This window comes from Cervus canadensis, chromosome 1, assembly GCF_019320065.1.
Source record: "Cervus canadensis isolate Bull #8, Minnesota chromosome 1, ASM1932006v1, whole genome shotgun sequence".
In the NCBI taxonomy this organism is placed as follows: Eukaryota; Metazoa; Chordata; class Mammalia; order Artiodactyla; family Cervidae; genus Cervus; species Cervus canadensis.
The window spans coordinates 107,421,966-107,449,405 of NC_057386.1; the positions used below are offsets into that span (position 1 = coordinate 107,421,966).

The 27,440-nt window shown below is 69.0% G+C and overlaps 2 protein-coding genes across 7 annotated transcripts in view; one reads left to right on the forward strand and one right to left on the reverse strand.

The window, feature by feature from the left end:
- GNB1L (G protein subunit beta 1 like) overlaps positions 1 to 13,689 on the forward strand; it is a 32,851-nt gene extending 19,162 nt beyond the window's left edge. For all 3 annotated transcript variants that reach the window (XM_043489374.1, XM_043489391.1, XM_043489382.1), the window contains exons 4-7: positions 2,300 to 2,462; positions 4,486 to 4,584; positions 6,913 to 7,128; positions 10,031 to 13,689. In XM_043489374.1, the coding sequence (XP_043345309.1) occupies positions 2,300 to 2,462; positions 4,486 to 4,584; positions 6,913 to 7,128; positions 10,031 to 10,282 (730 nt within the window). In that variant the 3' untranslated portion in view covers positions 10,283 to 13,689. The remainder of the gene's footprint in view (positions 1 to 2,299; positions 2,463 to 4,485; positions 4,585 to 6,912; positions 7,129 to 10,030) is intronic.
- Positions 13,690 to 19,302: 5,613 nt separating this feature from the next.
- Positions 19,303 to 26,921, reverse strand: TBX1 (T-box transcription factor 1). 4 transcript variants are annotated; one of them, XM_043489336.1, is made up of 9 exons: positions 26,723 to 26,921; positions 25,595 to 25,705; positions 24,152 to 24,509; positions 22,371 to 22,472; positions 21,568 to 21,739; positions 21,010 to 21,165; positions 20,368 to 20,435; positions 20,178 to 20,278; positions 19,303 to 19,901 (listed from the first exon to the last, which is right to left on the reverse strand). In XM_043489336.1, exons 1-9 carry the CDS (start codon positions 26,763 to 26,765, stop codon positions 19,438 to 19,440), a joined length of 1,575 nt encoding a protein of 524 aa, XP_043345271.1. In that variant the 5' UTR covers positions 26,766 to 26,921; the 3' UTR covers positions 19,303 to 19,437. The 4 variants fall into 4 exon arrangements, with proteins under 4 accessions (XP_043345271.1, XP_043345290.1, XP_043345282.1 ...); XM_043489355.1 differs by lacking the exon at positions 26,723 to 26,921 and adding an exon at positions 26,210 to 26,645 and having other exon boundaries at positions 25,595 to 25,702; XM_043489347.1 differs by lacking the exon at positions 26,723 to 26,921 and adding an exon at positions 26,210 to 26,643.
- Positions 26,922 to 27,440: the final 519 nt, after the last annotated feature.

The window sequence follows — 27,440 nt, forward strand, 5'->3', positions numbered from 1 at the left end:
GACTGATTGCTGCCTGGGGCTCTCTGCCCTTCTCCAGGGGTCACACCCCCAGATAGCTGACATGTCAGAGGGCTTTCCCAAGCACTCTCTGCCCCAGGACTCCTGGACAGGTCGGCTCTGCGGCTCTGGGCTTGGAGCCTGGGCACCATGGCGCCTGGTCCCCAGGAGCCAAGGCCTTGAGGCCCCAGGGGGCTTCAAAGCACTTTTGTGCTGGACGCAAGCGTTTTGCGAGCCTGGGGCGGCTGAGGCTGGGCAAGTTGGGGCCGTGTCCTGGGCGTGTGCTCGTCCAGCCCTCACAGGGCCTCGCCCCATCCCCTGCACTGCCCAGACGCACCCCTTGCACATGGGCCTTGCTCTCTCCGTGATGGCTGGAGTAGGGGCTGTGTCCGAAGACCCCGCTGAGCTGCCCAGCCTTCCTCCTGGGTGTTGAGTGGAGGTGTAGGCCTTTATGGGCCCCCTGCTCCCCCAAGCAACCTGGGCTGTCCTGGGGGAGCCCCCCCGGGAGGCGGGCCCCTTGGAGAGCCGGCCTGTGGACACGTTGGGGGGCGCTGGTGTGCGTGCGTGACAGCTGGCCAGGGTGCCCCGCCGGGCCAGACGCAGAGCGCTCAGGTGCTTGAGGAGCCAGGTGTGTGCGGCAGCGTGGAGGCCGGGGCCCAGCTGTGTTTGCAAGTCCGGCCTCTGAAGTGGCACTCGAGGGGAAGGTGCCCTTTCACGTCAGGGGCCGGAGGACAAAGCTGGGGCCCGGGCCAGCCTCACCAGGCCCCGCAGCCCCCCGGCCCGGCCCGCATGCCCGAGGCCACACCTGTGCCCGTGGGCAGGCCCCTCCTCCTGCTCTGGGCTGAGTGACAAGCTTACAGAAAGAGGCCTGGGAGTTGAGTGTGGCTGTGTGGTCGTGGGGGAGCCCTGGGCAGCCGTGCTCCCCCGCCCCTGCTTGCCTGGCCCTTCCTCTCCATCTTTGGAAGGATGCCCCCACCTTCTTGCTTTACCATCTGAACAGGCATTTCCAAAGTGCGGAGACTCGTTTTATGATTCGGGGGGGTTTTTAACCTAAATGAGCGACCGAGCAGCTTCCGCCCACCCTGCCGGCGGGACGGGCCAGGGTGTGCGGCTGCCGTGTCGTGAGTGCCTGTCCTGCTCTGAACGTGTGGTCCAGGTGCCCGCCTTTGCCAGTGCGTGGCAGAGGGTTTCACCTGGGGCTGGTGTGGATGAGGCTTGAGAAGCCTCCCGGGGGCCCCGGTGCCCGAGAAGAGGCTCCCGCTGGCCGGTCTGGGGTCGGGGTGGTCGGGACACAAACGTCAGTGAGGACCGTGGGCGACGGCCCGTTAGTCACACGGGAACAGGCGGAGGCGAGGGCCCCCGCTGCCTTCGGGGGGGCAGCTTTCAGTGGGCACACCTGGCAAGCACATCTGTGCAGGCGTGAGGGGTGGGCGTCGGCTTTGTGCACAGGGTCGTCCCCATGTTGTTGGCCCCAAGTGTGGAATGCCACCCTGGAGATGACACCCAGGGGCCCCACACACACACAAGGGACAGGGTGAGGCAGAGCCTGCCCGGTCCAAGGGCCTGGTGAGCGCTGGCCAGCCAGTGTTCGCCCGGGATCCAAGCTAGCCGCTCCCAGCCCGGCGATGACGTGCGTGGCTGTGCCTGGTCCTTCGGCTCGGGGGCCAGCGTGGAGGCCCCGTGTCCCCACTGCCCTCGTGGGCCGCCCAGCCCCCACCTCTGCTTCTGTCCCGCCCCACGCATGACTCCTCCCCCGGGTACGGGCTCGAGGCCCGCACGGGGTCTCGTGCAGGCCCCGGGTCAGCCCACCCGCTGTCCCGGCCCCTCTGTCCCCTCCCGCCTGTGCGCACGTGCCTTCCCCATGTTCCCGAACCTCGGCCGGCCCTTGGGTTCTGTGGGCTGAGCCTCCCATTCCCTGGATCCCTGGGGCTCTCAGGTCGGACTGCTGAGGCGGGCCTTCTGGAGGAGACCCTCCGCGTCCATGCCTCGTCCCCTGGGGGCGTGTGCGCAGTGCACATGTCAGAGACGGTCCCCTGCTCCTGGGCTCCTCGGACGGGAGACCCGAGGGCCAGCAAGGGGCCGCTGCAGGGACGCAGGCTTGAGCTGCGGTGGGCCCAGCCTTTCAGGGCGTCAGTGCCAGGCGGTTGGCGGGCTCCCACGACCCGTCCTCAGTGTCTGCCCCCGTCTGCCACGGACCCCAGGCCAGCACGTCTGGGCTGCAGGCACGAGTGTGGCCCTTCTCAGCGCAGGAGCTGGGGCCCTCCCTGAGAGGGTCACAGCCCGCCGCCTCCTGTTCTGGCAGCCAGGGCCGCGACCTACAGCTGTGCGTGTGGGACCTGGCAGAGGGCAGGAATGCCGTGGTAGACGCCGTGCGCCTGGAGAACATGGGCTTCTGCAGGGCCTCCGTCCTGGGCGAGGGCCCGCAGCGCTGGATGGTGGCCGTGCCTGGGAGAGGTAATGATGAGGTGAGTGAGCCCCGAGCGGCTCTGGGGTCTCTGAGCGGCCGAGGTCTGGTCTTCTACATGGTGGCCATGGTGGTGGGCTTGGGCAGGGGGCCCAGGTGGGCTGAGGTCTCCGGGAGGCCCTCAGGGCATCAGGAGCAGGCAGACCCAGTGGTCCAGGTGGGCCTCAGAGCCGGGCCAGCAGGGGAGGTGGCCTTTCGGGGTCAGAGCTGGGCACCGGCGTGAGGCCTTGGGCAGGGCTGGGACGCTGCTGGGGGACGTGTACTGGGGTGGCGACTGCAGGACAGAGGGGGACATCAGAGAGCAGGCCCCAGGGTCACTGTTGTGGGGGGCGCAGGCTGAGCGGGGACTGGTCAGCTGGGCCCGGGGGGGGGTGGGGGGGTCAAAGCCACATACCCGGGGGCGGCGCCCCCTCCATCCCCCACTGTGTCCTTGCTCCCTGAGGGCCGTTTGGCAGGCAGGGCTAGGCCTGCACCCAGGAAGTTTGGCCAGCGCCCAAGAGGAGCCGTGAATCTCAGAGCAGACCCAGCTCATAAATAACGAGGCAGGAACAGGCGTCTGTTTGTTCACTGAGGCACTTAAATCTCCAATTAGGAGCTACATGTGCTTTTGTTGCCAATTTGCCAAAAACCTGTTAAAAGTTTTATTAATGTGAAGAGAGAGGGCTCCGCTCTCTACTGCGGCAGCAGCTAGATGGTACTGAGCCTCCTGCACTGGCGCCCTTCCCGAGCGGGCGGCGGGGTCTGGGCCCGGGGCTGGGCACCTCCCGGGAGCGGGCCGTTCGCCGTGTTCCCGCCTGGACTCAGGCCGCGGGCCCAGGGGCGCCGGATGTGCCCAGGACGTGCTCCCGCCCCACCAGGCCTGGCTGTCTGGGTGGCCACGCTTGCCCGAACCAGACATCCTTCTGGAAGCAGAACGTGCCCTCGGACGCCAGGAGGGAGCAGTGGTGTATGGGAGGCCCTCCCACCCCCTGACCACAGGGACCGCGGCCACGTGCTCTCAGGCCAGCACTGCCCCCGGCCAGGCCCCCAATGTGCAGGCCCACGACCCCTGGGCCCTGCCCTCGGCCGGGACGCGCCTGGACGCCTGAGGCCTGGGGGCTCTCCCCCGAGAGGACCCAGTGTCCTCCTGGTCTGCCCGGTCACTTCCGGGCCACACCCTGGGCCTCTGCGTCCTCCCCAACGTCCTTTGTCCTGCTGGCACCTCTCCTGAGCCTCACAGCTGCCGCGGGGGCGTCTCGCTTTTCAGACTCATGGCGGGGCAACCCTCTCGTGGCTCAGGTCCTCTTCCACGTCTTTGGGGCAGTGAGGACAAGGTGTGCAGGGCAGAAGCTGGCCCTGCAGGCACGACAGTGTGGAGAGCGTGTGTCAGGCGCATGTGCGTGTGTGGTGTTGGTGAGAGCGTTCACCCCCACACCGCACGTCTGCACCTCTGGTTCACCCGGAGTCCCTCCCAGGGGTCCTGTGTTGGGTCCTGTATTCCCAGCAGGCGTGCAGTCCTCTCGATGCTACAGACTGTCTGCACCGTGACCTAGCCATCCTCAGACCTGGGCTGTCCGTGTCCCCGCCGGCACACTGCCCGTGGCACGTCCCCCACAGAGTGGCCACCGGGCAGGGCACCCAGGAGGGTCTGTGCTGGCGTGGGCGACTCCAAGCACAAGCCAGCGCGGCGGGCGCTGGGGGCCAGGACAGCCCAGAGGCTCCAGGCCGTCCGCGTTTCAGGCCCAGTCCGGTGGGGGTGCCAGGAGGGCGGGGGTGCAGGCTCTGAGTCAGCACATCGGGCCAAGCTGCCCGCCCGGCCGGGAGGTCAACACGAGGGAGGCCCCAGGTGGCTGCTGGATGATAGCACCCTCGAGGGCCCTGCCGGTCACTGGGGAGTGACGCGTGCGTCCCGCACGGCCGGGAGCCAGGGGGCTGTGCGGAGGCGCAGACAGGCCCGCAGCGCCTAGCTGAGCCTCGAGACTCCTGCTTGTGCGGCCCGGACTCGACCTGGCTGCAGCCCAGACCTGCCTGTTTTTTACTGTCAGGTCCAAGTTCTGGAGCTGCCGTCCAAGACGTCGGTGAGCTGCCTGAAGCCCGAGGCGGGGGCCAGACTGGGCATGCCCATGTGCCTGCAGCTCTGGCAGGTAAGGCCCCGCGCCCGGCCACGCCCTGGCCACGCCCCCAGGCATGAGTCATACCTATTAGGGACGGGGCTCCTGGTCCCCCTCTTCCACCGCCTTGCCGTCCCCAGTCTGCCCCGCTCCTGCTGCGAAGGCGCCTGCAGCCCCTGCAGGACTCGTTCTCACCCCCGTGGGTGGTGGGGGTCAGCGGCTGCCTCCCCGGGGAGCCACTTGCTGCCCTCTGGTCTGTGGGCGGTGTTGGCCAACTGTGCAAGCCTTGTGGCCTCTGCTCGCGGGATGAGCTGCCTAGCTCTCCAGCCCGTGGGGGGCTCAGTGCTGCTGTCCGGCGGCCATGTCTGCTTCTCTCGGCCGATCTTGCTGACCGCATGTGGTCGGGAGGTGTCTCCGAGGTTGCAGCAGGGGTGGGGGCGGCCTCAGTCGCTGTGGCATCTCTGCTCCGGGGGTAGCGAGTGGATGACCCAGGGCATGCACTGCAGACTGGGCGGTGTCCTTGCTGCCGCAGACGCCGTGGCGAGCGGGTCACTGACCGGGGCCGCTCTCCTATGCCACTGGGACTGGGGGAGCCATCCCGCCCTGCGGTTAGATGTGGCCCCACGGGGTGAAGGGGCCTGTGCGCCCTGCTCCTGGCCCTCCAGGGCCCTGCCCTTCCTCATACTCGCTGCCCCTGCAGCTTCTGCACTGAGAGCAGCCCACGGGGGCGTAGGGAGGTGTGGGCGCCGAGACGCCCCTGGACAGCGAGGCTGTGGGTGCCAGGCTGGCGGGCCAGGGGGGCGGGGGTGCTCACAGGCCCCAGAGGGGACGCATCGCATCCGCTCACGCTCTCTGGAGACGCTGTCAGTGTCGTTGCCTAATCGTGTAAGAATTCCATCAGAACCACGTGTAGAAACAGGATGTACAAACTTGTCAAGGTAACCAGCACGGCTGACAGAAGGACATGCTGAGCTGCGATGGCTGATGCGGATCCAGCCCAGAGCCCCTGGCTCAGAGTCAGCTCTGGATGTCTCTCCAGGCCTGGGTCTCGGACTGCCTACCGCTGAGGACCCGAGTGTGGCAGGGGGCCTGACCAGCCAGTCAGAGGCCTTCTTGTTCAGCTCCTGAGAATGGACAACGTGTGTTGTGAGGAGGATGGTCACGTGGGAGGTCAGGGGTCATGCACACCCGACCTGGAAGCTGGCCCTCCAATGCTCGCCCTCTGGCCAAGGGGCTCCCCGGGAACCTGGAGGTGCTGGGGCCCCTGTGGCCAGCACACCCGGGGGCGGGTGGGGGTGCTGAGTGAGTGGGGTGGGCCTGCGCACGGGGTCTCTGTGTATGGCGGGGGGCCTGGGGGCCTCAGTGCAGGCGGGTGGGCCCCATACCAGGAGCTCTGACTGCTGCCCCCGCCGCTGCACGGGGCCCGGATGGGTCAGCGGCATGCAGCCCTCACTTAGCCATGGTGCTCGGAGCCCCCGGCCCAGGAGCGGGGCAGCCCCCGTGCACGGGGATCCTGCGGGCAGGGGCGGTGGGAGGCCAGGGCGGAGCCCCCAGGGGGCGGACCCAGGCCCAGCAGTCCGCACGGGGGGAGCTCATGTGGTCATCTGAAAACCGGGCGCACCGGGGCCTTCCCATCCCTCCAGACCCCGGGTGGACCCGTGCGGGGCTCCCCGCCCCCTTGGGTCACGCGTGCGGTGCAGCCCCAGGCCCGCAGGAGGGCCGTGCCCAGCGAAGCCCAGGCCGCGTCCAATGCCAGCCTCCTTTCTCAGGGCTGCGGCAACCCTGGGCCAGGCCCCCGCTGGCCCTCCAGGACCCAGGGCGGCCACTGAGCCCCTGGTCGGGGAAGCCCCGCGGCCTGGGTGAGGGGCAGGCGTGCTCGGTCAGCTCTGAGCCCCGGGGGCTTGGCCAGCGGTCCCGGGGCGGCCACCAGGCTCAGGGCAGCCGCTCCTGGTTGGTGCCAGGCCGGCCTGGGGTCCACACGCCCCCCACTCCTCGTGGCTGCTGCGCAGCCTCTGACCCGCGCCCTCATCTATCACACGGCGGGCGGGGCGCTGACTCCATGGGCTTGGCGACCGGAGGCGGGGGGGGGGGGGCTCACGGTGACGTTGACAGAGTGCAGAAGGCTCATTTTTCACGGAGACGGAGCTCAGGGTTTTCTTTGGCCGGCTTGCCAGACAGGTGGCCGGCCCCACCCAGGGGTAGCTGCGCATGTCAGTGGCGGGAAGGAGCTGGAGGGCCGGCCCGTGCCCCGCGTCCCCCGGTGCTGGCCCAGACTTCATGTTGGGCCCCCTGGCCCAGCGGGGCGGGCCGCCGTCCCCAGCCCCTTCTCCCCACAGAGCCGACGCCCCACTGTCCCCACAGGCCAAGTCCAGCTCCCGCCCGTTGCTTCTGGCCGGCTACGAGGATGGCTCGCTGGCCCTGTGGGACGTCTCCACGCGGAAGGTGTGCAGCCGCGTCGCCTGCCACTCGGAGCCCATCATGGGCCTGGCCTTGGACCCGCGGAGGGCCAGGGGCGTGTCGGGCTCCGCAGAGAAGGCGCTGGCCGTCTGGAGCCTGGAGGGGCAGCAGGCACTGCAGGTCAGTGGGCCGGGCCATGGGTTCATCCATCCTGCTCCGCGCCAGCCGTCTGATGGGCTGAAACAATATTTAGGCATGAAGAGGACTTGGTGCAGGTCCCCGGCTAATTAATCATCCAGGCCGGCGCGGGCAGGCGGCGGGCAAGGGGCCGGCACTCCTGAGCAGTTCACAGGGCTTGGGTTTCTCTCGGGCCTCGGCTGACAGCGGTCACGTCTCGTCCATCTAGAGGAAAGGCATGTAGGATGCGGGCTGTGCAAGCCAGTTTGAAAACTCAGAGGAATTTGGTCAGTAAGGAACTGATTAATCAAAAAAAAAAAAGAAAAAAAAGAACCAAACCGTACGTGGAGAAATCCCCTAGTGAGGCCCCTGTAGCGTCTGCATGCTGCCTGATGGGGGTGGGGGGGGGCCTCGGGGCAAAGTGACCCAGGCCTTGCCCGCCCTCCATGGCCACAGAGCCCCTGGGGCCACGTCTGAGTGCCCAGTCCTGTGGGGAGCCTGGGTGCACGCTGGCTTCTGGGGGGGGGGGTGGGAGCCCCCGTCCGCCAGGAGGCCTCGGGAGGCTGAGATCCTGTCCACAGTCAGCTCTGAGGGCCCGGGTCTGGGGAGCAGGTCCTGCACCCGCCGGGGACCCCCACAGCGAGGGAGCACGGGGCCGGGCTGCCAGGGTGAGCCACAGGCAGGAGCGGGGGGCCGAGGCCAGACTCCAGTGGCTGGAGGAGTGCCGGCCTCCGGAAATGCGCCCCTCGGGAGGCCTGCGCTGGAAGCAGAGCGAGTGGCCGTGGCTGCAGGTGGCGTCTGAGCCGGACGCCGTGTCCCCGCGGAAGGGGCGGCACCCCAGCTCCCCTGGCACCGGCCCACTCCCCACAGACCAGCCTGTACCTCACTCGCCAGCCAGCACGGTGGCTGCCGGGCCTATGTCTCAGCGAGCCCTCCGCCCCCATGGGGTGGGGCAGACCAGGTCCCCACCGGGCTCTCTGCTGTGGGGTGGGGCGTCTCCCATCACCAGGACCTTGGAGTCCTGGATGCGGCTGGTGGGAGTGGACATCCCCGAGGTGGGCGAGGCTGCACCATGCTCATCTCACATCGAGGGCGGAGGGCCTGTCAGGCGGACATCAGGGCCCCTCCTCTGCCCCTGCCAGCTGCGGCTGAGGCAGCCCCCCCACCCATGGGGTGCTACGCCCCTTCCTGGTGTCGCTTGGACTTTAGCCCAACTGGCCGAGGCCTGGGGACCAGGCGGCTCCCCAGAGAGCCCCACCCACCGCAGCAACCCTAGGCCCCCCCCTCTGGCTGCTCCTGCTGTCTTGGCCCAGGTCGGCCTGATGTGTCTTGCATTGTGGGGGAAACAGCAACAGAAACTTAAGACTCAGAGCGTATGGGGCATGTCCAGCACAGAACTGGAGGTGCCGCTCACCGATGTACTGGGAACTCCGGGCAGAAGGAGGCAGAGAGGCGGGAGGAGGCTGGCTGGGCCCCACTCCGCACCATCCCAGGGGTGCGCCACCGCCCGGCCACCTGCTGCCACCTCTCCAGAGCTGCTGGTCCTGGAGGCTTCCAGGGGAGGGGCTGGGCCTCAGGGGCCCGACGCGCTGGTGTCCACGGGCAAGTCTCAGGCCCTCGGTGCTGCCCTGGAGCCGCGTGGGGAGAGGTGTGCCTCGCCTTCCGGCCACGGCTCTAACAAGCCCAAATCAATCTCTCCGTGGGCAGGCGGGCGGGCTAGCGCTGCAGACGCAGCTGGGGCTCTGCGCGGAGCAGAGCGAGGTAATGGGAACCAGATGGGCCCAGTGCATTCCTGGCACCTGAGGTCACGCGCCGAGCGAGCCCTGGTGGCCGGGTCCTTCCCTGGGGTCCTGGTCCGGGCGGGCTCAGCAGGGCCCACGGTGCCCAGGCCCTGGGTCACCCTCACCAGGACGCTGGGCGTCCACCCACCTGGGGGTGCCCGCTCTGCCCCCTCTGGTGGGCTCTGGGCCACGGCCGCCCTCAGACAGGTGGTGTGCAGACCGCCCTGCCTCCCGCCTCAGGCGGGTCCATAGTCTTAAAGAGGCTGATTTACGCCAGCCAGGCGGCTCTCCCTCCAAGCCCGGGCTGGTCGGCCAGGCCTCCCCTCGCCCCCATTGCTGGCCGGGGCCTGCCGCCCTCCCCAATCCTGCCGGGGGTGCCCCGCCGAAGCGAGCAGTGGGATGCACGGGCCGGTGGGCGGGAGACACTGCTCACGCGTCCAGGGACCAGGGACAGGGCTCTGACCCCGTGACCAACCCCGGTGCTGGCGGGAAGGATGGCCCGTCTTCTCCAGCCCAGGCGGTCCCAGCTTCCAGGACGAGGAGGAAGATCCTTCTTGCCCTCTGGGTCCCTCCCAGGCAGCGATGCTGGCCTGCATGCACCCCACCCCGCAGGGACCCCCTCTCGGTCCCCACTGTTAACAGCCCCCCAAAGCAGGCCACGTGGGTTCCGGCGCGTCCACCGCTCTGATCCCAGGGCTTGAGCTCCCGGGAGAGGCAGGGGCAGGTCCTCCCCACTGACAGTCAGGGCGCAAGCCTGCTCTGTGCGCTTTGCCTGCCCCCACAGGGCCTTGCCTGTGGAGCAGAGGGGCGGCTGCTCTGGTGCTGGAGCACTCAGCCCTGAGCCTGGATTCCTGGGCAAGATGGGCAGAGGGCATGGGACCCGTGGGGTGCTTGTCACCGTGGGCGGGGAAGAGGAGGGACGTCCCGGATGGCGGGGGATCCTGGAGGCGGGGCTCCTGGGGGTCCCCGGGGGTGGGGCATCCAGGGGGACGGGGTGTCCTGGGATGGGGGGCATCCAGGGGGCGGAGTGTCCTGGGGGTGGGGCGTCCTGGGGCCGATGAGGGAAGAGCATCGGAAGAAAACCTACGGAGCCGCCTGACGTCTCCCTGCCCCTCTGATCACAGGTGCACGGGACCCACGAGCTCACCAACCCCGGGATCGCCGACGTCAAGATCCGGCCAGACAGCAAGATCCTGGCCACCGCGGGCTGGGACCACCGTGTCCGCGTGTTTCAGTGGCGGACGATGCGGCCACTGGCCGTGCTGGCCTTCCACAGCGCCACCGTCCACTGCGTGGCCTTCGACACTGCGGGCCTGCTGGCCGCGGGCTCCGGGGACCAGCGCATCAGCGTCTGGTCGATCTACCCGCCCACGTGACTCAGCACGGAGGGGATGCAGGCACAGAGGCGTGGTCCTGGGCCCCCCGGGTCACTCAGGCCCCCTCCTTCCCGGGGCCAACTCCCCATCATGATGCAGAGCGTGTGGGCCCTGGTGGCTGCTGTTTGCGGCATAACCAGGCTGGATGCTGGGCGCCTGCCAGGCAAGAGGCCGTTCTGCGTGCCTGACAATAAACGTTTGCAGACCTGCAGCTTGGAGGTGTGAATTCTCCCAGGTGACCCCGCTTCCCTGGGGCGGCAAAGCCAGGGCCATCCTCAGAGCATCCCCCGGCAGGTGGCCGGCCACACAGCGGGGTGGGGGTGGGGGTTGTGGTCCCGGGCTCCAAGCCCCCGCAGACAGCCGGGGCTGAGGGCTGAGTGTGCCCCAGCGAGAGGATGCCAGTGGGGGGTGGGGAGGGGGCCAGGCCTGCAGCGGGGTTCCAGGAGGAGGGCTCAGCCCAGGAGTGAGGCTGATGGGCAGTTGGCTGCCGTAGGGTAGCCTTTGGGTGTGGGGCGCGGTGGCTGAGCTGGGAAGACGGGGACCCGGGGCAGCTTCTGACCCTCCTCGCCAGGCTGTGGGCTGGGAGGAAGAAGACCCTGGCGCTGGGGGTGGGGGCTGTGGGAGACCCCAGCGGAGTCCAGGCCACAGGCCCCTTGGTCCCACTGGCTTCTTTGTGAAGGACCCCCCGGGCGCCTGGTCAGGGAGGAGTGCCCACTTTGTCTGTGGCCTCGGAGGCCTCCTTGAGGGGTGCCCGGGACCCCCACACTGCACTGCGCTTCACCCGGTGGGTCCCGGCGGTGGGCCTGTGGGGGCTGCGCTCCAAGGCTGCCCGGCCCTCACTGTGCTTCACCCGGTGGGTGGGCCTGTGGGGGCCGCGCTCCAGGGCTGCCTGGCCCTCACTGTGCTTCACCCGGTGGGTCCGGGCGGGTGGGCCTGTGGGGGCTGCGCTCCAGGGCTGCCTGGCCCTCACTGTGCTTCACCCGGCTGGTCCGGGCGGTGGGCCTGTGGGGGCCGCACTCCAGGGCTACCTGGCCCTCACTGCGCTTCACCTGGTGGGTCCGGGCGGTGGGCCTGTGGGGGCTGCGCTCCAGGGCGGCCTGGCCCTCACCAGCATCTGGGGCCCACGTGTGCATCCAGGTGGCGGGACGCCGTGCTGCGAGGGCAGGGGCCTGCCGGAGGGTCTGGCCTCCAGGTCCCGCGCAGGGCCAGGGGATGGCGAGCTTCGGCTGGTGGGGTGAGGCAGGGACACAGGTGTGGTTGACATGCCAGCACTGCGTGGGGCAGCAGCAGGAGGGCCCGAGGAGGTTGGGGGGCTTCATGTGAGACCGGTCCCCCGCCCCAGAGGAGGCAGCTCCTTGCAGCCCTGAGGGGCACCTGCGTCCTTGGAGAGCTCTGTGATTAGATACTGACGAGCGTAGTCACTGAACTTGCAGCCAGCGTTGACACATTGGGGAATTCTGCTCTATCACAGGCATAAGCTGATTTATGAGCGGAGGTGGGGTGTGACGGCATGGGGAGTTATCACTGCACAACATCTAGCTGATCAGTCTGGAGGGTGAACAACTGACATTGTTTTTATTTGGAAATTTCAAGCATAGATCAAAGTGAAGGGGAAAAGCACAGAGCCAGCACCCGGCTTCAGCGTGAGGCCTTGGCCTCCAGTTGTCAGGCCAGCTCTGGAGTTCATCCGGGGGGCCTGGGCGAGCTGAGGCCAAGGGCCTTCCCTGGGCCACGACCCTGGGCCTCGATGTGCCTCTCAGCTCAGCTCCTTGGGGAAGGATGGCAGGAGATGGTTCTGGGAGTGACTGAGCCCCCGAGCTGCACGGCCGGGCTCAGGGATGGGAGGGGGGCTGGGGGAACATGGGGCGGGGGGCGAGGGGCCCGGCCCAGGGCGGGGCTGGGGGACGCCACGGGGCTCCATGCGCCGTCCCCCAGCCCCGCTGCCCCGTTCCTCCCGGCGTCCAGCGCTGCCCCTTCCAGCCTGGGTGTGGACATGGTGCCCAGCCGTCCACGCCACCGTCCCCCCTCGTTTGGGCCGGGTCCCGTGGACAGAGGGACCCCGTGGGGCGTCCCTGTCCATCCGTTTGGCCCTCATGGTGGACGTGCCCCCTGAGGCCCCCTCCCGCCCAGCTGGCTGTGTGCAGCCCTGAGCGCTGGGCCTGGGCCCCCCGAGCCCATCCTGGGCCTGCTTTCCCCACAGCATGGCTGACCCCGTCCTGGTGGACGTCGCTGTCTTCCCCGGCGCACGCAGTACTCGAGCACAGAAGCTCTCTGAGGACGCCATGACGCTGGATGTGCCTGGAGGTATCGCTCTGCCCGGCCCCCTCCCTGGGCCTGGCCCCGAGGGTCGAGGGTGGGAGCCCCACACACAGAGGGGAAGACGCTGGGTGGGCCAGGAGGGTGCGGAGTCAGCAGGACCCCCCGCTCCCAGGGTCAGGGTCAGGGGTCAGGGGTCGGCACAGGCTCTGACTGTGGCACTTCAGCAACCTTCCTGGTGGTTTCGGGGACCTTTCTCAGGGTCCCCCCCGGGCCTGCCCCATAGGCCCCTTCTGCTCCAGAGCCACCGGGACAGGCCAGGCTCTGCTTTCAGAGGGGCCCTCTCCTGGGGGTCCTGAGCCCACACCCCACTGGAGCCCGCAGCTGGACGGCCTGCCTCATGGCAAGTCTGGGCCCCTGGGCACAGGGGGCTGGCGGGGGCTGGGTGGACCCGGCCTGGTGGGCACACAGCCAAGAGAGGGGCTCCCGTGGGAGGGACACGCGTCCGTCCAGCTGCGTACCAGGCAGGCCACAGGGCTCAGAACGCCGGGCCGCGCTGTGAGCTGACCCCGACCCTGTGCCCCCAAGATTCCTGTGCCTGCAGGGGGCTGGCCTCCACCTGCCTAGGGTGACAACCGGCAGGCGTCTCCAGACACGAAACGACCCTGGGAAAAACTGTCGGTTTACAGACTCGTGAGGACTGACTTGGGCTTCCCAGGGGGCGCGGTGGTAAAGAACCTGCCGGCCGAAGCAGGAGACTCGGGTTTGATCCCTGGGTCGGGAAGCTCCCCTGGAGGAGGGCTTGGCAACCCACGGCTGTATTCTTGCCTGGAGAGTCCCATGGACGGAGGAGCCTGGCAGGCTGCAGTCCACGGGGTCGCAGAAGAATCAGACACGACTGAGTGTGCACACATGGATGAGGACTTACTTGATCGAGATGAATAGCATGGTTTTAATAGACTGTGAATAACCCAGGGGTTATAAATTGTTAAACATACATAAATACACTTAAAAGTTTCTGGCATCTTGGCTGTTTTTTGGTGCACGGCTCGGCGGCATCAGGGACCCACACGGGGACCTGCAGTGGTCAGCACACACATCTCCAGAGCTTTCCGTCTTCCCAAACTGACGCTCTGCCCCGTCCCCGTCCCCCGCCCCAGTCCCCACCATCTACTTCCTGTCTGTGACTCTGACGACCCCAGGGCCTCGTGCAGGTGGAGCCACGCAGGGCCTGTCCTGCATCTGGCGCTTCACCAGGCATCCGGTCCTCGGGGCTCATCTGTGTCGTGGCGCCAGCACGTCCTTCCTTTCCATCCCCCGTGTGGACAGACCGGGCCTCTGTCCGTCCACTGACGAGCTGTCTGTGGGGGCGGTGAGGCTCCCGCCACTCGAGGGCTGGACCACCCTGAGCCTGGGTGGATGCGCGTGGGCTCAGGGCCCGCTCCCAGCTCTCCTGGGTCCACACCGGGCATGGGATTCCGTCCGCCGGCTGTGCCTGCTGCCTGGCTCTGCGCCCGCCGGCACTAGCTGTCTTCCGGGCCTTTCTGCCGTTGACAGCCGCCCTCGTGGGTGCGAGCTGCTCCTTGCCGTGGTCTAATCCGGGGTCTACGTTCACCCTCAGTTATCTTCCAGGGGTGCACACGAGAGGATCTCTGTCTTCTGGGAACTCGCTCCCTGGGGGGCATACTTGCATGGCAGCTGCTGACCACTGGAGGGACCCAGGAGCAGAGAGCAAGCCCGGGCCAGCTTCCCGGGGCGAGTCCGCCCTGTGGGCACGGGGTCAGGTGTCCAGCCCACCCCGGACCGGGGCCCTTCCCAGCATCCACAGTACTGGGCGGCCGGGACGCCAGGGCCCCCGCCAGCAGCCCACCTCCAGAGCAGAGGACCAGCCACCAAGGCCTTGGATCCGGGAGAGCACCCCGCCCTGCCGCGTCGTGGGCACGGCTCCCAGCTCTCCCCAAGTGGGTGCTGATGGCGTCCTAGGCCCCCTCACTAACGGCACCCCCCAGCCGGCCCCCCGAAGGCACAGAGGGCCTGCTCATCCGGGCCACAGAGGGGAAACGTGCCGGGACCGCCAGCCCCCAGGTGCTGCTCGGGGAGGGGGCAGCTCTCCAGGAGCGCCTCTGGTCACACAGCCCAGGGGGCAGCAGCCCATGTGGGGCCCATGGCCTCCCCTCAGCCACCCCACAGAGACGGGGCTTCATCCTGAATGGCCGGAGGCTTCTCGCTGGCACAGGGGGCCATGGGGTGGTGGGGGGGTGGGGACCACAGTGGGTGGGGGTGGGGGGCTACGGGGGGTAGGTGGTGGATGGTGGGTAGGTGAGTACCATAGGGGTGCATGGGAGGTGCGTGGGGGTGGGCGGGGCCCCGAGGTGGATGGTGGGGCCCGCTCAGCAGGCAGCCTGGAGGCCTGTGGCCCCTGCGGCCATGTCCCCCGCTTGCTGAGAGGCCCTCGAGCAGGAGCGCAGCTGGCAGCCCAGGGCCCCGCAGGCTCTCCGGAGGAACGGCCGCCTGAGAGCCCCCAGATCCGGCCAGCTGCCTCTCAAGGAAGCTGCCTGATTTCCTTCTCATGTTAAGAAGATCCACTTGCTGTTATCAGGAGGGAGGCCGCTTGCACACATGCAGCAGCTCCCATTTGTGCTGCAGCCTCACGGCTGGACCCCGAGCCCCCAGCGCCGCTTCAGAGCTGGGAGGTGGCCTCCAGGTGCCTGGGGAACCTCACCCAGGCCAGTCAAGGGCACACGGCCTGCAGGGCTCCTGCAGTCAGGAGCCGGCGGCCAGGCGGCCTGTGGGCACAGGGCGTCCCAGGGCGCTGAGGAACATGGGAGGGCCCAGTGGACCAGACATCCCCGCCGTGGACCGCCTGCCTGCCTGCGGTACACAGCCTGCTCGGGGAAGGCCCGTGTGCATCCCTGGACCACAGGGAGACAAACCGCTGGCCCTGCCCTGCACAAGGCCCCCATCGGCCTGGCCGCCACCACCACCCTTACTGGGTGATGAGCTCATGGACATACTGGGGAAGAACCTCAGAAATGCATCTGGGATAAAGCCTGCATTCAGAGGCAGGAGGAAAGGGAGAGGGGCTGAGGCCAGGATGACAAGGAGGAACTGGGAGGGTTAGCGTCCTGGAGGGGCCAGTGCTGGGGGGTGTCTTCCAGGAGAGAGGGCACCCCCAGAGCTGCAGGGGCCCGGCCCACCACACACAAGCACGTGGCTGAGAAAACGAGGCTCCAGGTGCCGCTGCTGAGGTGGGCTGAGGCCCTGGACATGGGCGACGGTGCCTCAGGACTGCTGGTGCCCAGGGCCGCACCACAGGAGCGCCGGTCTGTCCACGGGCCCAGCTGGTGGGGCTGGGAGGAGGGGTTGGGCGTGTGCTCCCCGCGATCAAGAGCTGATGGAGAAGGGATGTCAACATTACCCTTTATAATTAAGAAGACCGTTTAATCGCTGCTATTAAGACCTAAGCTCCCCCAAAGTGGGCTGCTTTCATCAGAACCCCTTTGGTTCTGCCGATTCCCACACGCAGACCTGGCAGCAGTTGAGTGGAGGCTCCGAGAGTCCCCATCTGGTTTAAGAACGACAACAAGCAGGAAAGGGAATTGCATCAAAGGCACAATCGGTGTTTTTCTAAATACAGAGCATGTGTGAGGTAGACCAGCACACACCGCATCTGCCCTCCAAGAGCGGGGCCACGTCACACCCCCCACACCCCCACGCCCGGCCTGCTCCCAACTGGGAGGTCGCTTTCGGGGCCAGGTTTGGTCGGAGGTTCTGAACCGGGACTCGCAGAACCTCACGGGAGGTTGAGGTGGAGCCCCACCCCGGTCATACATCAGGGAAACCGAGGCCCCAGCTGCAGGCCCAGGTGCCCCCGCACCCAGCCCAGCTGGGCCACACTCCTGCCTCCCTGGGATCACCACTTTGGTCCGCGAAGCAGCTCTGGGCCCACTCCCCCTGCGGCCTGCATGCTGTTTTCATCTGCAGCAGACCTGCCTCACACTCCCCCACAACGTGGCCCACGCACTCTGGGGGCCTCTTCGGCCCCAGGGATAGGCCTGCGGACCCCAACAGATCTCCATCGTCCAGAGGCTACACCACCGAGGCCTCCCTGGGAGGCCGCGTGACCATCCCCCGACCCAGACCACGGCTGCCAGAGGGATGTCCCCTGAGGGCCCTCACTACAGCCAGGACCTCACTATGGAGGGGGTCCACCTCACGTCCTCACGCGGCGGGGTCAGGTCTGTGGGGTCTCGAGGCTCCTACAGTGGGCCTCTGGGGACCCGGCTGAACAGGCACCGGGCGAGTCACCAGAACCACAACCGCTGGGTCAGGGCAGGCGGCTCCTGAACGCCCCAGGAGGCGGCAGGACCAGGGAGCCCTCCACCCCAGGACGTGGGACGTGGTCCCCCACACCCCGGGCTGCTTGGGCTCCGGGGGCTCCTCCCTCCACTCCTGCCTTTACCTCCTTCACGCGGTGGGTGTCAAGGTTCTTCGAAGAGCTTCGTGACCGAAGGGTCTGGAGCCCCTGGACCAGGTCTCTGAGGTCCCTCCTGGCCCTGGAGACAGACATGGGGCCGGAACAGGGTCTCTGGGCCAGCGGGGATACAGGGAGGATGCTCAGGGTGTTCGACAGCTGGGAGGGAGCCCCCGAGGAGGATCCCAGCCCCCCCAGAGAAGGGTCGGAGTGGGAAGCAGGGGCCGGGGGGGCGCCTGGGGACAAGTGACCGAGAGGCCCAAGTGCCCTTCAGAGGCCCGGTGACCTGAGCCAGGCCTCCCCCCGACCCCAGGATGAGAGGCAGGGTGACTGTGGCATGGGGGGCACAGCACAGCCCAGCACCCACCCAAGAACAAGCGAGGGCCCCTCACATGACTCTGGACATGGGTCTGCAGTGGCCGGCGGGAGCCCCAGCTCGCAGCCGGCCTGTGACAAGGTCTCAGCCAGGTCAACTCAGCCGTGGAGGCAGCGGGAGAAAACACATCTCTGGGGGTGGGGGCTGTGCCCCAGGTCAGGCAAGCATCTGCAGAGCCCAGCCACAGGTGCCTGGCTCTTGAATGCAGCTGGTGGGAGTTCAGCGTCCACCTTTATTCCGTCCTTCTCATTGGCACTGGCCCGCCCCGCAGTGGGCACAGCAACCCTCGCTCTAGTCTGGGGAGGGGGCGGTCTTGGGAGGCGCCACTCAACTGCCAACGCCGGTCACCAGGGAACACGTGCCCTCACTTCAGCGCTGAACAAACCCAAAATGGAGATTTCTGCACCCGTGGCTCTCCCTGGTCTGGACGGAGCGTGGGAGGCTGGAGTGCCACGTGGAGACCGACTGGGCAGAGCAAACCACGGCGTGTCTCTCCGCCCAGGACGAGGAGGGCTGGCTGCATTTGCGGCCCCAAGCGAGGAAGCCAGGGCCACAACCGGCTCACTCAGAGGCAGACCTGGGGTTGGGGGCAGACTGCCCACTAGGGCAGAGCCGCTGGAGCGGCATCCAGGGCTGCATTCCCGAAGCTCTGTCCACTGAGCCTGCTGGCCACTCAGGCAGATGCTGCAGGGGTCTTCACGCCCGGCGCCAGGTACCCCACGAGGATCTGGGGGCCCTGGTTCCCCTGCTCGCTCCTCAGCAGCCGTGGTCACCACGTCCCGTCCTAGACCGGACTCACAAGAATGGCTCCTGCCATCTGATCGCTGAGCTCCACTTACCTCCAGGGCAGACACCTCCGGAAAGAAAGGGCCGACCCAGGGCAGACATCAGGAACGCCCGGCCGTGCCCTGGGACTGGTGGCCCAGGCCGCCGCTGCCAGGTGGCCTCCAGGCCCACAGACGCAGCGGGTCAGGCCCGGAAGGGGACGGGGCCTCGGCCACTCGCACTTCCCGTCCCTCTCGCATCCAGGCCGGCAGCCTTGACGCTGACGGTTCTTCCTGCCTGGACTCAGGAAGGGACCGCATCAAAGGTCCGGTGTGGTGCTGATGGGGAGAGGTCCCACGCCACCTGGCCTGGGAAAAACGCTTCCCAGGCAGGTTTCAGGATGACTCATGACCACTGTCATTGTGGCCTCGCTCAGGCCACCCCATGGGGACCCTGGCAGCAAAGAAAGTCAATAAACAGGGGAAAGCACAGGCCTGGGCGGGGGCCAGCGGGGAAGCGCTCTGAGAGCAGAGTCAGGGTTTCTTCCCTTCTCAGCCCCCAGGGGACAGAGTCCTGCTCCACCAGGACTGTTATCCCAGCTTCCATGGAAAAACAGGACAGGCACCGGTCCTGAAAACGGGCCAGGGGCGGGCCCGGGTTCTAGGCAGAGGGGCAGCTGCCAAGGCAGGAATGTCAGCAGCGAGGCCGGATGAACACCTGGGACCAGGAGCTCAGGCCTCGGGGGACCGCGAGGTGGAAGCGGGGGGCGGGGCGCGCGGGCGGGAGGGCCGGGGGCGGGGCCGCGGGCGGGCCCCGGGAGGCGGGGCTGGCAGCGCGAGGCAGGGACCCCGGCCCTGCGGCCCGCCTGGCCAGGGAGCCCGCGAGCCCCCGAGTCCGGCTCTCCCCAGACACCCTTAGCGATGTAACCCGACGCAAAGAAAGGGACACTCAGGCAGCTTCCAAAAGAGGCGAAACCGTTTATCAAGGCGGCGCCGGCGCGGTATCTACACTTTTATCTACAAATATCTACAAGTATCTACACCACACCGCCTGCAGACGGGGGTTCTCGGGTCGTCCACGCTGCAGCGGCCAGCCGGGCCGGGGCCGTCGCGGCCTCGCCGGGAACAATAAATACCACTTGCTTCCCGCGCGCACCGCGCACTTCGGCGCTGGCAGCGCGCCCCGGGGGCCCCGGGGCCGGGGAGCGGGGTCCTCGGGCCGCCCTGGGGCTGGCGGGGGGCGGCCCGGCGGCCGCGTGGCCTGGGCCCCGGGCGGGCGCGCGCACTATCTGGGGCAGTAGTCGTAGGAGCCCGGCGGCGCAGCCCCGGCCGACGAGTACATGCTGGCGGCGGCGGCAGCGGCGGCGGCGGCGGCGGCGGCCGCGGCGGGGCTCACGGCCGGGTGGTGGTGCGCGTGCGCGTGCGGGTGCGCGTGGAAGCCGTGGCCGCGCAGGCCGGGCAGCGGGTAGGGCGCCGGCCGGCTCTTGGCCCCGAGGTAGTGGTCGTAGGCAGCGGCCGGGTACTTGTAGGGGTGGTGGTGCAGCGGCTCCGACGAGCCGGGCGCCTCCAGGCGCAGCTCGGGGTGCGGGGGGCTGGGCCGGCCTCCGGGCGCACCGGACAGCGGGACCCCGGGCCCGGGCAGCGCGGGGCTGAGCACCCGCGCCAACAGCTGCGGCGGGTGCGCCGGGTCCCCAAGCCCCGCCGGGCCGCTCGCTTCGCGCTCGAATTCTCGCCGGGCCTCGGCCGTGTCTGCGGGGAGGGCCGACGGCTGAGCCGCGGAGAAGCCGGCGAGAGCGCGCCGGCCCCCGCCCGGCGCCCGTACCCAGCTCCGGGCCCTCCCCAGGGGCCCGCGCCCGCCAGCGGGCGGGGCGGGGCGGGCGGGCGCAGCCGTCGGGCCGGCGGGCGAGTGCGCGCTTGCCCGGCCGCCGCGGTCGTTGTGCAACCGCCGCGAAAGCCGCGAGCGCCCCTGCGGCGCGGGCGAGGCCGGGCGCGGCCGCCCGCCCGGATCCCACGACCCCGGCCTACCTTTCTCCGCGCCGTTGGGCTGCGTGGGGGAGGCCACGGGGTTGCGCGAGCGGGCGAACGCGCTCATGAGCGGCAGCGCGCCGGGCCGGTGGTTCCGGGGCCTGCGGAAAGGAAGCCGGCGGGGGTCAGGGGCGCCAGTGGGGCGCCCGCGGGGCGCCCGCGTGCTCGCGCTCTCCTGGGGGACACTCACCAGTCCTCGGGGTCGCAGTCTCGGAAGCCTTTGGCGAAGGGGTTACTGGCGATCTTGAGCTGCGTGATCTGCGGGAAGCGGGCACTGGGCTCGCCCTGGGGGCCGCGGGACTTACCCATAGGGGAGGGAGCCGTAGGAGCCCTCCACTCTCCCCTCTGCTCCTCCCCCACTCCCGTTCTCCACTAGAAACGGCTGGAACACACCCGCTCCCTCCCGCGCAGGGGGCTGCACCCCTCAGGGCTGGGGAGCCCTCCTTCTGGCTGAGGATCTCCTCTTTTGCACCCGCAAGTGCCCCTCAGGCTGGGCTAGGAATGCAGTTATATCCACCCCCCCACCCGCTGAGGTCTGGAGTGGAGGGCACCCCAGGAATCTGGGTAGACCCGCATCAGGCCCCCGGTGGGAGCTTCCGGAATGGTTTGGAAAACAAACTTTCAGGCCACAGTGACAGTTGCTGCTTGAGGGGTCAACCTGATAGGAGGCTGGTCCGGCCAGGGACACTGAGGGGAGGGGGACGGTCTGAGGCCCTGGGGGGCCTGAGGCCGCGGGGAAGGGGGGGCGGGGGGCAGTGCTCCATACTGGTTGGGTTTCCCCAGGCAGCCACCCCTTCCCAGGGGTGCTGAGCAGGCTGCCCCAGGGCCTCACCCGGTGGTTCTGGTAGGCAGTGACCGCGGTGAAGCGAGTCTCCTCAAACACGAAGGTTTTGAAGTTCTCCTCGGCGTACTTCTCGCTGTCTTTGCGCGGGTCCACGTACACCACGTGGAAGCGTGGCTGGTATCTGTGCATGGAGTTGAGGATGATCTGGAATAGAGGTGATGAGGTCCGAGCTCAGCTCGGAGACCAGCAGCGCCCAGACAGGCGTGCACTTCCCGCCGACAACCCGGCACAACCCTCCGCTCACCCAGGCGGCCGGCCTCTCCGGAGCCGCCAGACTCCAAAGGCTGCTGCCCCCACCCTACCCCACGGCCCCCCATCCTTCCCAGGGAAATCGCCTCCAGCAAAAGCCCAGCAGCGTGGTGAAGGGACCAGCAAGGCCCTCTCTCCCAGGCCCAGGCCCCTGACCCGAGGGCTGGCTCTCCCTGGCCCGTCGGTCATCCACACTGCCGTGGCGCGGGTCTCCGGGACTCCCTCGGCCTGCCGGCGGTCAGCAGGGACCCCCTCGGCCTGCCGGGGGACGGGGTGGTAGCCTGGGGGGCCGCTCACATGGCCATTGTCGTCCAGCAGGTTGTTGGTCAGCTTGAGCTTGTCGAAGGAGACAATCTGCTTCATCCACTGGGCCCCCTTGGCCGGCGAGTCGGGGTGGTAGTGGACGCGGCCCGGCGTGGCGGGGTCTGCCTTCCCAGCCACCAGCCAGGACGAGCTGTGGAAGGCATACCTGGGCCGCGGGGGGACGGGGCCACGACACAGCGGGTGAGGGCCTTGCCCGGGGAGCCTGAGGTGCCCGAGGCTCCCACGGGCAGACGGCAGATGGGGGGTTGCCCAGGGAGCCGCGAGGAAACGGAACCCTGTTCTGACACAGGCAGCAGGAAGCGCCAGCAGGGAGGCAGCCGGTCCTGGCGCCACAATTCGCGGCACGCGGGTCCCGCCAGCCTGCAGCCTCCCGAGTCACCGGCCAGCGCGGCGGGGGGGCGCCTGGATCTGGCCCGCCAGCGCCTAGGGCGCAGGGCGGACCGGGCTCTCTTTATTAATTGCTGTTAATTGTCCGGGCGGCCAGGCCCGCCCAGCGTAATCTCTCCCGGCCACCCCACCTTTCCTGCTGGCTCCGGGGCCAGCGTCCCGGGGGAGGGGGAAGGGACGGGCTCACCTTGCAGGAGAGGGGAACGCGGACAAGGCTGGTGGGGGGCCCCCAGCACCTGTGAGCCCCCCCAGAGCCAGTCCCCAGAACTGCTGGGGGTGGACGGGGCCTGTGGGGCTGGGGTCTGGTGGGACTGGAGAGTTGGCCACCGGTCGCGACCGACCTTTCTGGGCCGCCCGCCTCCGCCCGCCGGGCCGGGCCGGGCTCTCACCGGTAGCGCTTGTCGTCCACGGGCACGAAGTCCATGAGGAGCATGTAGTCAGCCATGGGGTCCATGCCGAACAGCTTCACTTGGAAGGTGGGGAACATGCGCCTGGGGGCGGCAAGATCCCGTCAGCTCGGGAGGGGAGGGCAGGCCGCCCGCTTTCAGCGGCCCAGGAAGCGGCCTCCTCTCCGCCGGCAAGCCGGGGCCCTGGTCGTATCTCCTCTCACCCGGCTGCCTGACCGACCTCACTAGGCCCCTGCCCCGCCAAGGGCGAGTGGACGGCAGGACAGCCCCTTGCCCCCCCCACCCCGGTTAGAAACCCAGAAACGGCTAACTCAGCGTGTCAGGCGGGCCTGCAGGCCCTGACCTCGGCCTCTGGTTTCTTACTGCACCTCCACCCACGTAGACCCAGCCTCGCTGACTGCGGATCCGGCCATCCCGGGCCGGGTCAGCCCAGTGGGCCGCAGCAACGCAGTCCCGGGTCCTGGGCCCTCAGCAGGACCGCCCCCGACCGCCTGATCTAAGCCATCGCTTTAAGCTCCCGGCTCGAACAAAGTGAAAGCGAGGCAGACCGACCGAGGGATTCCAGGAGTCCCGGGCGGCCTTGCAGCTGAGTCTACGGCTGCTTCCCCAGTTCCCCCCGGGAGGCCAAACTGGGGAGTCCACAGACCTGGCCCTAAGGCTTCTCGCCAGGTCCTGGGGTTCTCCCCACCTTCCTTGAGGACACACGCAAGTTCCCCAGGCACAGCTACTCCAGGCCGACTTGGCCTGTGTCCTTGGGGTCCCCTGACCGTCCCCTCCCCTGAGCTCCAACTCGTCCTGCACGCAATCCCAGCTCAGGGCGATGGCCGCAGGCTGGTCTAGTCCCGGGTGCTGGCTGCCGGCTGCGGGCTGGGACAGCGTGCCGCCCGGCCCCGGCCCGCCTGTCCCACCGCTGCCTTTTACAGGCACCTCCTCTCGGGTGGTGGGCTGACGCCAGCCCTCCTGAACAAGCCACCCCTACCCCCTGCCCCTGCAGGCCAGAGGGGGCTGCAGAATGCTGGCTGGGCCAGGCAGAAGGCTGAGCGCCCAGGGCCGGCTGGAGAGCTGGAGAAGGCCCCGGGCTCCCTGGGGAAGACGCCGCGACAGGGCAGGAGGAGCCCGGCGCGGGCTCTGCAAACAGGCCCTGAGCCCTCCCGGGCCGTGCAGATGCAGAGCCGGTGTCTCCTGTGTACATTAGACACAGACGGGCACCCGCCTTTGTCTGCCGGTCACATCGGCTGCATCGCAAAACTTGTTCCCCTTCTCTCCAGGCCCTTCAAACAAACACAGCCCAACAGAAGGCGGCAGCCCCAGCGGCAGAGCCAGGCCCCACGGTCAGCAGAGACGTAGGCCTGAGAAAATGGGGTGGCAGCCTCCCCACAACACAGCCCGCCCAGGAGGGTCTTCACTGTCCCAGAGCGGTTCTGACCCACTGCCCCGTTGCCGGGCAGCGCCTCCATCTAGCCCGGCTGGACTGAATTGAGGAACCAGAGACGGGAGTTTCCTCTGAAAAGTTGGGATCCACTGGGATCCGCTGGTTGGCGAGGCCCCGAGGAAGTAAGCCAGCCCCTGCCTCAGGCCGCGGGTGTCCCGGGGTGGCGGGTGGACCCCCAGAGGCCTGCTCCTCCCCCGCCCCTCTGCCGGCTCCCCAGGCAGCTGTCGCCGGAGCCGGGACCCGGTAGCAGAGAAGCCGGCCGTACCCCCCGCCCCGCTCGCCGGCCCCTCCAGGCTGGGGCGGCCCGGGGCCGAGGAGGGGGCGCCCTGACCTGCCGGCCTTGGTGACGATCATCTCGGTGCCCAGCTGGTTGAACTCGTCCCACAGCGCCTTCATCTCCAGCTGCACGCTCACGCTGGCCACCTTCGCATTCTTCTTCACCGGCGCCTTGGCGGCGGCCACGCAGCTGACCCCGGGGCCCTCGGGCTCGGCGGCGCTGCTGGCGGCCCCGGCGGCCGGCGCGAACGGGTAGGCGTGCGGCGGGCCCGGGGCGCCCGGCGCGGCGGCGGAGCACGGCTCGTAGCGCGGCGGCGGGGGCTCGCGCGCGCCGTAAGCGTTGGCGCCGGGCGACGCGGCGCCCGGGAAGCCCCCCGCCGCTCCCAGGCCGCTCAGGCTGCTGGCCGTGAAGGCTGCAACGTCGCAGAAGTGCGAGAGCTGCGTGAGCCACGGGCTGGACACGGCGGAGATCATGGCCCGCGGGCCGCGCGCCCCGCCGAGGTGAGCGCTGCCCCGCGCCCCGGGCCGAGTGGCGGGCGCGCGCCGCCCAGCGCCGCCGCCCGCGGAGCCGCCCCGCCCCGCCCCGCCCCGCGCCCCCGCCCCCGCCGAGACAATGGCCTCCCGGCCCCCTCCCCGCCCCCCGCCCCTCCCGGCCCCCGACCGCCCGGACCGGCTCCCCGGGCGGCGGGCGAGCGCGCGAGCGCCGGAGCGCCCGCCGGCTGCCCTCCCGCGCGGCGCTGCCCGCCCGGGCTCCTGCAATTTGTTATTCCCTTACCTTTGTTCCCGTCGCTTTCGTCTCCCCTCCGCATCCTCCGGCCTCCCTGCACTGTCTCTCTCGCGTCTCTATCTCTGTTTTACTTTCTGCCTCTTCCTCTCTTTTCTGCTGCTCCCTCTGCGCTGTCTTTCCTTTCAGTCTGCCTGTACCCCTCCTCTCTGTGCGTCTATTATTCGTGGCTTTTAACTTTTTTTTTTAAGACCGAACTGTTTCCCTTGACTTTCTTCTTTTCTTAAGACTCAACTTTCTTAACTTCTCCGCGCACTCCTCTTTGGTTCTGGCCCTCTTCGTCTCCTTTCCGTCTTTCCCCTTTCTGTTTTCCTCTTCTTTTTCTCCAGCTCTTTTCCTCCCGCTGTCCCCTCCTGCTCTCTCTCTCCTCCGAGTCCCCCGGCTCTCTGGGGCTCCCCTGCTGTCCCCCCACCTCTCCAAGCTCTCTGACTCCCTCTGGTCTCTCTCTCCTGTCCCCCTCCGACCTCCCACGCCCTCTTCTGCTCTGGGCTCAGCTGCACGGGTCTCTGCAGCGGGATCCCCAGGCGAAGGGGGCACAGGATTCGGGCAGGATGCCGCCCTTCCTCTGCGCCCCAGAGTCCAGGCTGGAAGCTGGGCACTCACCCCGCCAGTGCTGCCTTTCCCGTCCTCCCCCAATCCCGCCAGCCCTCTTTGCTTGGGCCCCAGGGGCCGGGATCTGGCAGGCGTCTGCCCAGACACAGCGGGGAGACTTACCTTCCATGTCCCTGGTGACGGTGCTGAAGTGCATGCCGGCCGGGGATCCCAGCGGCTTCGCAGGCTCGGAGGACCCGAGGGCCGGAGGCGCGGTGCGCTCTGCGGCCTCTGCTGCAACCAGAGAGGCGATGCTGAACGCGCTGGCCCGGGGAGACAGCGGGCCCCGCGCGTCCATAGGCACCCGGCGGCCTGGCCGGCGCCGCCTCTGACTGCGTGCACCCGGCCCCACGGAGGCCAGCCCAGCCCACGGCCCGGGGGCGGGAGCCTGCGGTGCCACTCACCGCCGCAGCCCCATGCCCAGGGGACATGGCGTCACGGCCCCCCACCCTGGGCTGAGGGGGCCCTGGCGGGTGGAGCGCCCCGGGGGGTGGTGCGGGCCCTCCTGTGTTTCAAGCTCCCCAGCCCTCCGCCTCAGCTCCCAGGGGCCTCCGTGGCCAGCGCCCCCGGACCTTCCGCAGCTCCCCGAGGCCTGACCTCCCTCTGTACAGTGAAGCCACCGGCTTCCACCGCCCTGAGGGGAAGCGAGAGCAGGCGCCCCCAGCCCCAGACCCCGGCCGCGGGGCTCCGGCCGGGCCCTGCCCTGGGCTCCTCCCGCCTCCCCAGCTGCCCCTGCACCTGGGCGCGGAGAGGGCCGTCCAGGCTCCGGCAGCGGCCACGGGCGGACGGCCCCAGGGCCGCAGGGTCGTCCTTTCCTCGGCGCCCAGGGACGGGACCCGGCCCCGCGAGCGGCTCCCGGGCCCCTGTGGGCGGCTCACGGTCGCGCCCGGGGACCCTGAGCAGAGGGACACCGCCCAGGCCGCCCAGCCCGGGAACCCAAGCGTCACGCGCACCCGCGCGCCGCCCGCCCCTGGCCGGGACGCTTATACATCCGGAGGGTGGGCAGTGCCCGCTCCTCCGACCTCCCCGAGCACCGGCCGGGCGCAGGGAGGGCCGGGGGCGGAGCCTGGACTGGCCAAGGGAGCCGAGGACACGTCGGAGGAATTCAGGCCGCGGCCGGGTCCGGTTGCTCGCTGCCCCTCGCCCGCCCCACGGCCGGCCTGCCCTCCTGGAAGGCCCAGCTGCCCACTTGGGCCTGCAGGCCGAGGCTTCCCGGATGCTAAGCCTGAAGCGGCCGGCCCTTCCCCGCACCTCCTGCCTCTGGGGCCGCCTCTGCCCAGTTGGGGGCATCCATGGCCGCCCAGCCCAGACGCCCCCCTTGCAGGGCGCCAGGCCTCCGAGACCCAGGACTTGCTTGGGCCCTGGGCTCTGGCCCTCAGGCCTGTCTCCAAGGCCTGTGCTGCTTCGCCTGGCTGGAGCGAGAGGCAGCAGCCTCTCTGGGGGTTGTTGGACCCCCAAGCTGGAGAGTGTGCTGGCCGAGAACCCGGGGGGCCTGGAGCCGCTCCGGCAGGAAGCATGAGGTTCCCAGGCCTGAGGTCCAGGACTGGCGCGGCCTGGAGCGGAGGCGGTGAGCACGTGGGCCCTGCTGTGTGATGGGGTGGGCGACCGTGACCTCGTGAGTGCTGAGCCCCGCCCCTCCCCTGGACTGGCTCTGCGGCCCCCATGGACCAAGCTGGGAAGGCGCGTGGTTGCCAGGGGTTGCCCTCCCCAAGGGGTGGCCGTGGCCATGATCTATGCAGCCTGGAAGCAGGTCCAGGGAGTCCTATGATGCGGGAGCAGCTAGGCTTGAGCTTCCCGCCCACCCCACCCCCGCCGGCCACCCCCACAGCAGGGCCAGCCCGGGGCTGCCAGGAGCCCAGGTCGAAGGACCCACGGGCAGGGGAAGCTGCTGCTGGAGGCGAGCATGTCAGCACCCAGAGGGGCACACGGGGCGTCCCCAGGGGCACTGTAGCAGGTGGGTGGGTGGGCT